The sequence below is a fragment of the Palaemon carinicauda genome, chromosome 11, assembly GCF_036898095.1.
Source record: "Palaemon carinicauda isolate YSFRI2023 chromosome 11, ASM3689809v2, whole genome shotgun sequence".
NCBI classification, from domain to species: Eukaryota; Metazoa; Arthropoda; class Malacostraca; order Decapoda; family Palaemonidae; genus Palaemon; species Palaemon carinicauda.
In genome coordinates this window covers 101,754,536-101,767,035 of record NC_090735.1, presented here as the reverse complement: position 1 = coordinate 101,767,035, position 12,500 = coordinate 101,754,536, and the positions used below count along the sequence as shown (strand labels likewise).

At 32.2% G+C, this 12,500-nt stretch overlaps 1 protein-coding gene across 1 annotated transcript in view; it reads left to right on the top strand.

Moving 5' to 3' along the window:
• The window catches only part of LOC137649736 (uncharacterized), a 29,821-nt gene that overhangs the window by 2,266 nt on the left and 15,055 nt on the right, over nt 1–12,500 (top strand). The window contains exons 2-4 of the mRNA XM_068382687.1: nt 8,201–8,665; nt 9,038–9,237; nt 12,280–12,403. Coding sequence (XP_068238788.1) covers nt 8,201–8,665; nt 9,038–9,237; nt 12,280–12,403 — 789 coding nt within the window. The remainder of the gene's footprint in view (nt 1–8,200; nt 8,666–9,037; nt 9,238–12,279; nt 12,404–12,500) is intronic.

Here is a 12,500-nt window from a genome sequence, read left to right as displayed (position 1 = left end):
AGGCACTCATCTGAGCTCCTTATAACTGGTTTTAAGAAGCCAATAATGTTGAAACGTGATGCCATCCCTAGGGCCAGGGGAATGGCGGTGTATATTAGGACCGAGTACCCTGCTTCTCATAAGTCCTGCTATCAATGTGGATGTCATGAGATTCAGGTAATAAAAGTTTGTGGCAGGCATAACAACTTTTATTTGTGTTCGATCTACCGGAATCCAGACATAGATGATTCTATCTTCTTTTGTCTTCTTACCATTATGGCTAAGATACAAGAAGATGATAGAAAGGCTTCTTTTGTCTTTGTTGGTGATTTTAATGCTCACCATAGGGAGTGGCTAAGTTCTATCTCTCCTACCGATCGCCATGGCTTAAGAGCTTTAGACTTTGCCACTGAATCAGGCTGTGAGCAAATCATAAATGAAGCTACTCACAGGTCTGGTAATTGCTTGGACCTCGTATACACTGACTCCCCTGGCGTTATAACTAGTAAGGTTGGTTCTCCAGTCGGGACATCTGATCATGCCTTGATTTCATTATTAGTGAAGACTGAGCAGCCTGTCCCTGATATATCATATTCTTGTAAAATTTATATGAAATCCCAAGCAGACTGGAATGGGATTTTGCATGATCTTTTGTGCTTGAATTGGTCACAATTATATGATAGTGCAGATCCTGTTGTCCCTTTGAATGAGAATCTAGTCAACATAATTGATAGGCGTATCCCTTCTCGTGTGCTAAGGTACCGAGTGAAGGACAAACCGTGGTTCAATGATGATTGTAGACGTGCTTATTTGGAGAAACAGGAGGCCTATCATCTTTGGAAGGGTAACAGATCAGATTTGACCTGGAGCAACTATACTCAGCTTCGAGCTTTTGCTCAGAGAGTTTATGCCTCAACTGAAAAGGAGTGCAATTTAACCATAAAAGAAACACTTTCTGGTACAACTCAGGAACATAAATGGTGGTCTACCCTTAAATCTGCACTCTTTGGTGTAGATGCAACAGTTCCTCCTTTACTCAAACCAGATGGCTCAGTCACTCACTGTCCAAAGGAAATGGCAACCCTTTTGGCTGATGTTTTCGACAGTAAACAGAGTAATGAAAAACTTGAACTTCCTCATTCCTGTTTTCCTGAGGCTAAACTAACTAGTTTAGCTTTTCGATCTCGTGAGATTAAAGCTCTGTTGATGGACCTTGATGCCTATGGAGGTGTAGACCCAAATGGTATTTTTCCTTTGTTTTTTATAAAGACAGCAGATTTCTTAGCTCCAAAGTTATCTGTTATTTTGCGCAAGTTAGCAAGAAGAGGAGCTTTTAGCACTAGTTGGAGAATTGGTAATGTTACTCCTCTATGTAAATGTGTTTGTGGTAGCTCAAGTCCCACTGATTACCGCCCAATTTCCATAACTCCCATATTATCTAAAGTTTTTGAACGTCTTCTGGCAAAACGTCTTAACAGGTTTGCTGAAGGTAATCATCTACTCCCTAGTTTGCAATTTGGTTTTCGTAAAGGCCTTGGAGCATGTGATGCCCTTCTTACAATCTCCAATGCTGTTCAGAAATCCCTTGATTGTGGTCGGGAAGTTCGTATGATTGGCCTTGATTTTAGTGCTGCCTTTGACCGTGTTAATCATGAGGCCCTTGTTTTCAAACTGAAACAGTTGGGAGTGGGTGGGTCGTTTCTTAGCATTATTATTGATTTTTTAAGTAATAGATCTCAAAGAGTTGTTGTTGATGGGCACCATAGTGATTATAGGAATGTGATATCCGGTGTTCCACAGGGTAGTGTTCTTGGCCCATTACTTTTCATACTATATACACATGACATGTGGTTTGGCCTTGAAAACAAGCTTGTTGCATATGCAGATGATGCTACTCTCTTTGCATCAATTCCATCCCCTGAATGTAGATCTAGGGTTGGTGAATCCCTTAATAGAGATTTAGCTAGAATTAGTGCATGGTGCAAATTATGGGGTATGAAGTTGAATCCTAACAAAACTCAAAGTATGATTGTAAGTAGGTCAAGGACGGTGGCTCCTCAACATCCGGATCTCAGTATTGATAATGTTTCTTTAAATATGTATGACTCTTTCAAAATTTTAGGTGTGATTCTCGACAGTAAATTTACTTTTGAGAAACATATAAGGTCTGTGTCTTCTTCAATTGCACAAAAAATAGGCTTATTGAGAAAGTCTTTCAAGATTTTCGGTGATCAATCTATTCTGAAGAAGTGTTTTAATTCTTTCATTCTACCTTGTTTTGAGTATTGTTCTCCTGTGTGGTCTTCAGCTGCTGATTCTCATCTTAATTAGTTGGACAGAAACTTACGGTCGATTAAATTTCTTATTTCTGATCTAGATATTAATCTCTGGCACCGTCGTTCAATTAGTTCATTATGCATGTTGCATAAGATTTTTCATAACTCTGACCATCCTTTACATTCAGATCTCCCTGGACAATTCTATCCTGTTCGTAATACTAGGCAGGCAGTTAATTCTAATAGCCAGGCCTTCTTCATCACGAGACTCAATACTACGCAGTATTCTAGAAGTTTTATTCCAGCTGTTACCAAGTTGTGGAATGATCTTCCTAATCGGGTGGTTGAATCAGTAGAACTTCAAAAGTTCAAAGTTGGAGCAAATGCTTTTTTGTTGACCAGGCGGACATGAGTCTTTTTATAGTTTATTTATAACATATTTGTTTTTGATGTTGTTAATAGTTTATATATGACATGTCTGTTTTGACGTTGTTACTTGTTTTAGAATGAATTATTGTTAATTTGTTCTCTTCATTTATTTATTTCCTTATTTCCTTTCCTCACTGGGCTATTTTTCCCTGTTGGAGCCCCTGGGCTTATAGCATCTTGCTTTTCCAACTAGGGTTGTAGCTTGGATAGTAATAATAATAATAATAATAATATACATATACATATACATATATATATACATGTATATATATATATATATATACATATACATATATATATATATATATATATACATATATATATATATACATATATATATACATATATATATGTATATATATATATACATATATATATATACATATATATATATATATATATACATATATATATATATACATATATATATACATATATATATATATATATATACATACATATATATATATGTATATATACATATACATATATATATATATATATATACATATATATATATACATATATATACATATATATATATATATACATATATATATATATATGTATATATATACATATATATATATATATATATACACATATATATATATATATACATATATATATATATATGCATATATATATGCATATATATATATATATATACATATATATATACATGTATATATATATATATATGTATATATATATATATATGTATATATATATATACATATATATATATATATATACATATATATATATATATACATATATATATATATATACATGTATATATATATATGCATATACATATATATATATATATATATATATATATATACATATATATATATATACATATATATATATATATATGTATATATATATATATATATGTATATATATATATATATATATTTATATATATACATATATATATATGTATATATATGTATATATATATATATATATACATATATATGTATGTATATATATATATATATATATACATATATATACATATATATGTATATATATATATGCATATATATATATATATATATATGTGTGTGTGTGTGTGTGTGTATGCGTGTACGCGTGTGTGGGGACAAGTAGATAAGAAATAAGTAGTAAGTTAAAATTTGTTTTAGAATCAATATAAGATATAGATGGAAAATTTTGTAAATATGATTCATAGAAAATCTTCTGAAAAGCCCCAAAACCTAATAAAGAAAAGCATGGAAATTAGGGTAAAATTAAAGAGAGAGGAAATAGAATCCCAAGACATTCTTAAACACAATCAGTTCTAGTTTTAGGACATCTTTTGCCGAAACGTCTAAATGATTATGCTGAAGGTAATCATCTGCTCCCTAATTTTTAGTTTGGCACTTCTAACAATCTCCAATACTATAGAGAAATCCCTTGATTGTGGTCAGGAAGTTTGTATGATGTGGCCATGATTTCAGTGCTACCTTTGACCCTGTTAACCAGGAAGCCATTTTTTCAAACTTTAACAGATGGAAATATTTTTTTTTTTTTTTTTAATAATTATTGAATTCTAAGTAATAGATTGCAGAGTAGATTTTGATATTCACCATGGTGTGTATAGGGATAGAATGGGTGGTGTTTAATAGGGTAGTGTTCTCTGCCTATTACTTTTCATACTATATACGCATATGCGGTTTGGACTAACTCATTACTTATGCAGATGATGTTACTCTGCATTAATTCTATGTTCTGAATATAGACCCATGGCTGTAAAATCCCTCAGTAGAGATCTAACTATTATTAGTGCATTGCGCAAATTATGGGGAACGAAATTGAATCCTAGCAAAATTCGAAGTATGATTGTAAGTAGGTTGATGGCAGTGGTTCCTCTACATCCAGATCTTTACATTGACGATATCTCTTCAACTATATACTGTACAACTCATTCAAGTTCTAGAAGTGATTCTTGATTGCAGATTTACTTTGAGAAACATGCTCGGTCTGTTTCTTCTTCAAAATGGCTTTTAAGCTTTTCATTGATCAGTGTATCCTTACGAAATGTTTTAATTCATTTATTTTACTTTGTTTCGAGTATTTTTCTCCTGTCTAGCCTTCAGCTGCTAGCTCTCATCTTAATTTGATGGATATAAACTTGCTAGCCATTAAATTAATTATTCTTGATCTTCACAACGATCTCTGTTACTGTCATTAATTTGGTTTTTATGAATGCTACATAAAAAGTTTCTTAATTAAGAACATCCATTGCATTCATTCCTTCTCAGGCTGTACTATCCTGTATGTAGTACTATATAGGTATGTAGTTAATTCTACAGAATATTTTAGAAGTTTTATTCAGGTTGTGACCAGATAGTGGAATGATCTCCCTAATCAAGTGGTTGAATCAGTGTTTTTATTTTGAACAAGCTAACATAAGTCTCATTTTATAGTTTATATATGACCAATCTATTCAAATGTTATCGTTCCTAAAATATTTTATATTTTTTTATTTATTATATTTTTCTATCCCTTTATTTTCTTTCCTCACAGGGCTAAGTTTAATGTTGGAGCACTTTGTCTTCTGGTATTTTACTTTTGTTACGACCCCTGGGAGGCGTAACTAAAGTTCTTTCAATGATTGTTGTCAGTAAAAATGTAACTCAGGGCTAAAAGTCAGAGGAAATAAAACAATCAATAAACTTCACAATATCTAAAACTTAAATCTAACACAAATACAAGTCAACCTTGTCTGGTATTACAAATATCACAACCATACGATCAAAAACACCTATTACACATAAGCCTGAATCACTCTGGATTCTCTATATTTAATGAGATAAGGCTCAAACAAAGATATAATAAAAATAAATAATTAACCCGATAGGATCCTTAAACTTAGCTGCCCAGACCAGACATTAACATTAAATTAACTGATAGACTAAAAGAAGTCGTAGCTACTAACCACATGAAAATAATTATAATTGATTTCCCTATTATATAACAACAAAGCAAACCTGCCTTTAACTATCTTCACCGGGATAACCGTACCTATGGTCACCACGACAAAAGAAATATGACAAAATATATGTATAAATAAACTAATCTAACTAAAAAATGAGTACAAGGCTCCTCATTTCTCAGCAAGAATAAATGAGGGGAGATGCACAACTAAAGACGTTATCCTCTCTTCCTTCCAATAAGTAGGGCAGGCACAGTATGCCAGGTCCAATAATCCGCTAGCAAGCAGAGATACTCTGCCTTACCTGGTAACGGCCTCCCTATTGGCCACCTGACGAGCATGCAAGCTCCCAACACCACTGCAGCTGCAGTAATTAGCTGGAACCAGGTAGCCAGAGATTCGACCAACTCCCTGGGATCTCCCTCACGTCAGGAAACGGCGGGGCAGACTCCAGTCGCAGGTGACAGTAGCTCCTGCCAGTCTCTGGAATACACTGTCCAAAAGCAAGGCAACACTCGAATCGCAGGTGACAAGAGCACCTGCAAACGATACACCAAGACGAGAATCCGGCAATCATTTTCCAGAGCCGTGGTCAAAATCAACAGATAAGCGGTCGTCAGGAAAATTTTCAATGGTCAATGCAGCTTAGGGTTTGTGGATCGGGGAGTGCTCAAGCCCGAACTGTCTTCTGTCCGAGCACCCACCTCCGATACCAACTCGCTTTCGTCATCACTCGTGCAAACAAAATAAAATCGTCAACACGATAGTTCAAAAGAAGGCAATTTAGCGGGGAGAAGGCGAGGAGCAATCAACAACACACCACTTTAAAACTACTTTAAGCTATAGTGGAAACCACTTAAAACTATAACAAGGTTGACTTAAACAAATGAGAAATTTACTTTACTCTAATAACTTTCCTAATTTGTTAAATATATATATATATATATATATACACACACACGTATATGTATATATATATATATATATATTCATGAACAGATTCACACGCACAAACGTACACACGCAAATAAACACACACTACACATACAAACACATACAAACACACACACACACACACACACATATATATATATATATATATATTTTATATATACATATATATATACATATATATATATATATATATACTGTATATATATCTATATATCTATCTATATATATATGTATATATATATATATATATATACTGTATATATATATATATATGCATATATATACATACATATATATATATACATACATATATATATATATATATATGTACAGTATATATAATTTATATATATATATATATATATATGCATATATATATATATACAGTATATATATACATATTTATATATATATATATATATATACATATATATATATATATATACATATATGTATATATACTGTATATATAAATATATATATATATATATACATACATATATATTTATATATATATATATATATATACATATATGTATATATACTGTATATATAAATATGTATATATATATATATATATACAGTATATATATATATATATACATATATATATATATATATATATACATATATGTATATATACTGTATATATAAATATGTATATATATATATATATATACAGTATATATATATATATATATATGCAATGTTGTTGATGTTGCATATGGCTATCAATGACAAATTGGTATGAGATAAGCATCGATATTTGGTTACACAGTCTTTATTTCATTATGAAAGATATGTGTGAGCGGGTGCCCCCTTCTTTTTCGGTAGTGCCTGATCTTTACTTCTACAAGACCCAGCTAATTTTTATTTATGCCCTATACTAAAAGACATTAGTAGATAGGTGACCAGTTTCTCGGACCAGCTCAAAACTGAGTGATTGATACAAAACTGTGGCTATGATGCTATTAACTATCGGCTTTTGGACTTCCCTGTCTCATGATGCTCTATGCATCTGTTTTCTACTAATAGTTGTTTTAGCATTATTCTATTGGACTTGGAGCATCTCTTATTAGGAACTACCCTGGCCACTGATCTAAAACGTTCATTACCGCCGTTGCATGTTTCATACTTCTCAAAATACCCAACTAAAATCACCATAAAGTTATATAACAACACACATAATATATATATATATATATATATATAAATATATATATATATATATATGTATATGTATATATATACACACATATATATATATATATATATGTATGTATGTATGTATGTATATATATATATATATATATCAGAATATGTCTTTGTGTACATATGCACATGTGTTGTTGGGCTATTATGTTTATAGATAATTACCTGATACTAAATTATTTCAAGGAGTAATATGATTATTACCATTTCATGATTTCAATAAAGTGATCTGAAGCTATATATTTTCGGATGAAGATGCTTTTGATGTCCTGATGATTTTACAAACTACCTAATTTTAGTACATAGAAAGAGATAAAAAAGTTTATCCAAGCATAGAGGTACTGCAAAACATCTGGTATAATATGGCTTAATATTTCTCCGTTTCTTATATCATTTCTAGATTGTGAAGAAGTCGACCTTAGCAGCATCCTAAAGCCCACAGTGTTTGTAACGTTTAGTGAAAGTCTGTTCTTCACTGTTCTCGCCAATCAAAAGGACTGGAATATCTCTGCCATTATTTCTGACGTCAACGGTGTGAATTGCAGTTTGGCCCTTTGGTTCCAAGGTGGCCAAAGACTCGAACGTTTGCAATGTCCTGAGAGAAAGCATGAGGAAAACGTTAAGATCAGTATTAGTATACCTCTGACAACGCACGTTACCTTGGACGTGGATAACAGACAGACCTGTTCTTATCATTATAACAGTTTCACATACTGCAGTCGAAGAATTAGAATCACATTCCCGCAGATGCTTTTTAGAGAAACTTACAAACCGAAATGGTTTTCAACTTCTTTGGAAGCACCGATGACGATGACAGTGGAAAGTGTTTCCAATGCTAAGCTGACTTTTAATTGCAAAGACATAGGTGAGGTTGATTAAAGAAATGGAAAGGAGAAAGTCACCACTTCTTATTTACTTATTATTGATATCTTTCTGTAGTAAATCTTCAGTAAGCTCATTTTTCATTCATTCATAAAATCTACATATTACTTGAGAATTCATGAAAGACTTTAATGCGTATAAAGTTAAATCGGTAATTTGTTGTAATTTTGATATATATTGTTATTAAACTTTCTTTCCAAATAGCCTGTATATATATATAAAAAAAATTTCATAAGCCTCATTATCTGGTCTTTAATTGTTAAGTTATATTAAGTACTACTAAGTAGAAAGTTAAGATAATGCATTTGTTCTTTTTCACTGTAGTGTACTAGAAGTAACTATCATCTGTCCGCAGAATGCTTACAAACAGCAGGAAAACTTGAAGGACATCGCTTCAACAAACGAAATGCATTTTTCCTGAAACCTGCAGATTCATTTCAAGCTATAAAAATATCTCTGGGTGATAAGATATCCCGTATAAACAGAACCACTCTTCAAGCCTATGACGATTCGTGGCTTAACGTAACCCTGGTAATGGAAGCCAGTGATGTTAAGGTAAGCCGAATGTTTGGTATCCATGTGTATCGATATCAAATAAAGTGTCAGAGATGAAATTGCTTTTAAAGCTGGTCAGCATTATACATTCCTGTTGTTTGAAAAAACAGAGACCACGATTTGGAAGATTCTTTTTTTTTATCATACGTAGTAAATTTTTTTTTTTTCTGACAAGGAGAGACAGTATTCTAGCTATACATTTTGTAAGTAAATTTATCTTCATTTTTAATAGTCTATGGTTTCTCTTAATCAACATAATCGGATTTTTTCCATTAGGGACTTCTATTGTACGTTTAATTCTCTTTCTAGAAACTACTCATCAACGTAAAACGATCACCGAATAGATTAGGAACAGCCAGCCATAGAACAGGAAATGAAAAACCAAACTAAATAGTTAATGGGAACACTTGTCCAGCTAGTTATTTGCAGCTCTTGTTAGTTCTTAGATATTGCAATTAAATATGTTTGCTCTCTTAGTTTCACCTCATTATTTTCCTCATTTATTTTACGTTTGTTTCCTTTGCAAGTGATAGATGTGAAAGCATATCAAGAGAGGAAAAGCTGTTAACCAGATTATTGGGACAATGAAATCCTTTTGCATTTAATTTTCATCAGTACTTCTCGGATCTGTGTGATATTACAGCCACGGAGAATCACTTTTGGTTACATAACGTAGATTACATCAGAGACCATTATCATCGATCTTTAGGGATGATCATATTGCACATTCGAAATATATTATTTTCCAAAATGTGATTATTAAACCTGTATTTTTTACTGTTTATTTTATTCTAATTCGTAGTCTTTACTCTGTTCCTTAATATAGTTGATAGTACTAAAATTCAACATGGCCTTGCGATCTATTCAATAAACTTCGTTTGTTCAGTAATTTTGTTTTTATGCTTATTACTTCAAACTTTAATATCCTAACCTCCCGTGTCTATTGTGTTAAGTAAGGTCTTAATCTTCTATTTCAAATTATCTTTTTGTAAATTATGTCACTTAGAGTTCTCTGCCGATGATTGATACCCACACTTTCACCTAACACCGCAGAACTGCGTCTATATATGATATGAGTCGAGCAGGGCTGGATATTTATTGTCTGAGTATTTGTCATGGAATTCTATATAGAAGAAGGCGGAGGAAATAATATATTGTGAGCCGGACTACATTCATTTCTTCATTGATGATTATCTTTTTGAGTGCCTGTTAGAGACTGCACTTGATGTAATCCTTAGACAAAAAAACTTATTTTTAACCTATGTTGACTTTAGAGGAGGAGAGTGAGGGAACTGTCCCGACTCAGGGGATAATGATTAGATCTGACATTCGGTTAGCCATCCGGTTGTATCCAGCTGACGCTAAAGCCACTTGTATCTCTAACACTCATCAGTGTAAGAAGGGGAGAAGAGTGTAATTCTTCACTAGCATATTTTGCTTTGCGCCATGCAAGTGACCTCATATATGAAAACTGACATAAATTTCGAAAAAAAATAAAAACAGTGGATAAACTCACATATTGGTAAACATAAGTTTGTTAAAAATTGAATAATGCTAATAAATATAATTAAGAAGCTTACTGACTGGAACGTTTAACCTATTCCACCCAGAGAGGAATTATAATGAGACAAACAATAAGCTTTGGTGGATCAATTAATTTAGATATGCGTACCGCAGTTAGCACCTTGTTCGACATAGAACAATATCATGCTTCCGTTGTAAACCCCCAAACTTACTGAAAGTTTCTGAAAAGAAAATATATTCAACAGACTTTATGAAGGAACTCAAACTCCCAAACTGAAAGTAATAGTAAATCTTCCTCTTTGGTGAACAAAGTTAAAATCCCGAGTAATTTTTTTCCTTATAGTCTTCATCACTTTGATGCCTGGTCTTCCACCAAGTAGTGTTTATGCGTTTGCTAAGTTCTGCCACTAAAAGTTACAGTTATTAACCTAAATATTGCGGAATGAAGTATTATGATAATTTAAGTCTTTCTGCTGATCAGAAATTCTTCTTTGGTTAATTTTCATCTTACAATAGTTATTAATGTTCGACCTAAAGGGACGAGGGTTTTACCAATCATCAGCACATAAAAGTACAGACGACAATCTTTAATTCACTTCCTTATTCCTTGTGTAGATATAACTGTAATGCAAGGATATTTTAACTGATAATGGCCACATCCCAATCTTATGGTAGACAACCTGTGGCCATGCCACTATTTCGTATGTCTTTGATAGTTTGTCCCCGAGCAACAATCGGGCCAACTTTGCGAACTGGGTAACCACACCCAACTTTATCAGAATTGGTGTTATCTGTAATTGCCGTTACTGAATTCAATGTGTAATCATGTTTGCTTCCACGTTTTGTAAAACTATATAAACCAACAAGGAAATGAATTCTGTTTTCCTCGTTTTATCGTTAATCTCATATCGGTTTTTATGTTACTTGTTATTTTAACTTTTCAATTTTTTGTTGTCTCTTTTATAGTTTACTCTTTCTTTCTCCTATCTTGCCTTAAAATGGCGGTTTCCTTAATAGAGCATTTAAATATGTAGCATTTTATTTTGTAACTTGGTTGCCGGTTTGATTTGCAATATCAATGATATTAATAAGCTTTCTCATCATCCTCAAGACAAGTCTGTGACACAGCATAAGCACTGTCAGTGCTCCGCTAGTCTTACATTCAGTAAAATGAACTAAGCTCTACACAGTTGTTATTTGTATGGGTAACCATGATTAAAAAGAACACACATCTAGTTTATTTAACCACTAAAGAGAAGAAGAGATTTAATTAGCTGTAGAAGATCATCTTTGTTGTTTATTGGTAGAAAAAAAAAGAACGGAAAATTCTATTTCCTGTACGTTAAATAACTGATTTATTTACGCAAGTTGACGTCTGAATTCGATGTTTTTACAAGTCTAAGGAAACTAGAAAGGGTTATCACTTAAATCTACCCTCTCTAAGATGAAAAGGGAAGACTATTATGCTTTGCTTAATGTGTTCCAGATAACAATTACTAATGCATGATCCACTCTCAGGTGTTTGTAGATGGAAAGAATGTGATGAAATTAAGATATGACATTCAAGAGATTGTGATTGATTCCGTCAAAATGGTTGGGAAGGGTCTTCTAAGTTGGTGTGATCCTCGAGACAGAAAGAAAGGTAAGACAATAATTAATCATGTAATGATTTCATGGGAATAAGTTAAAAATTATGCATATATATATATATATATATATATTTATATATATATATATAT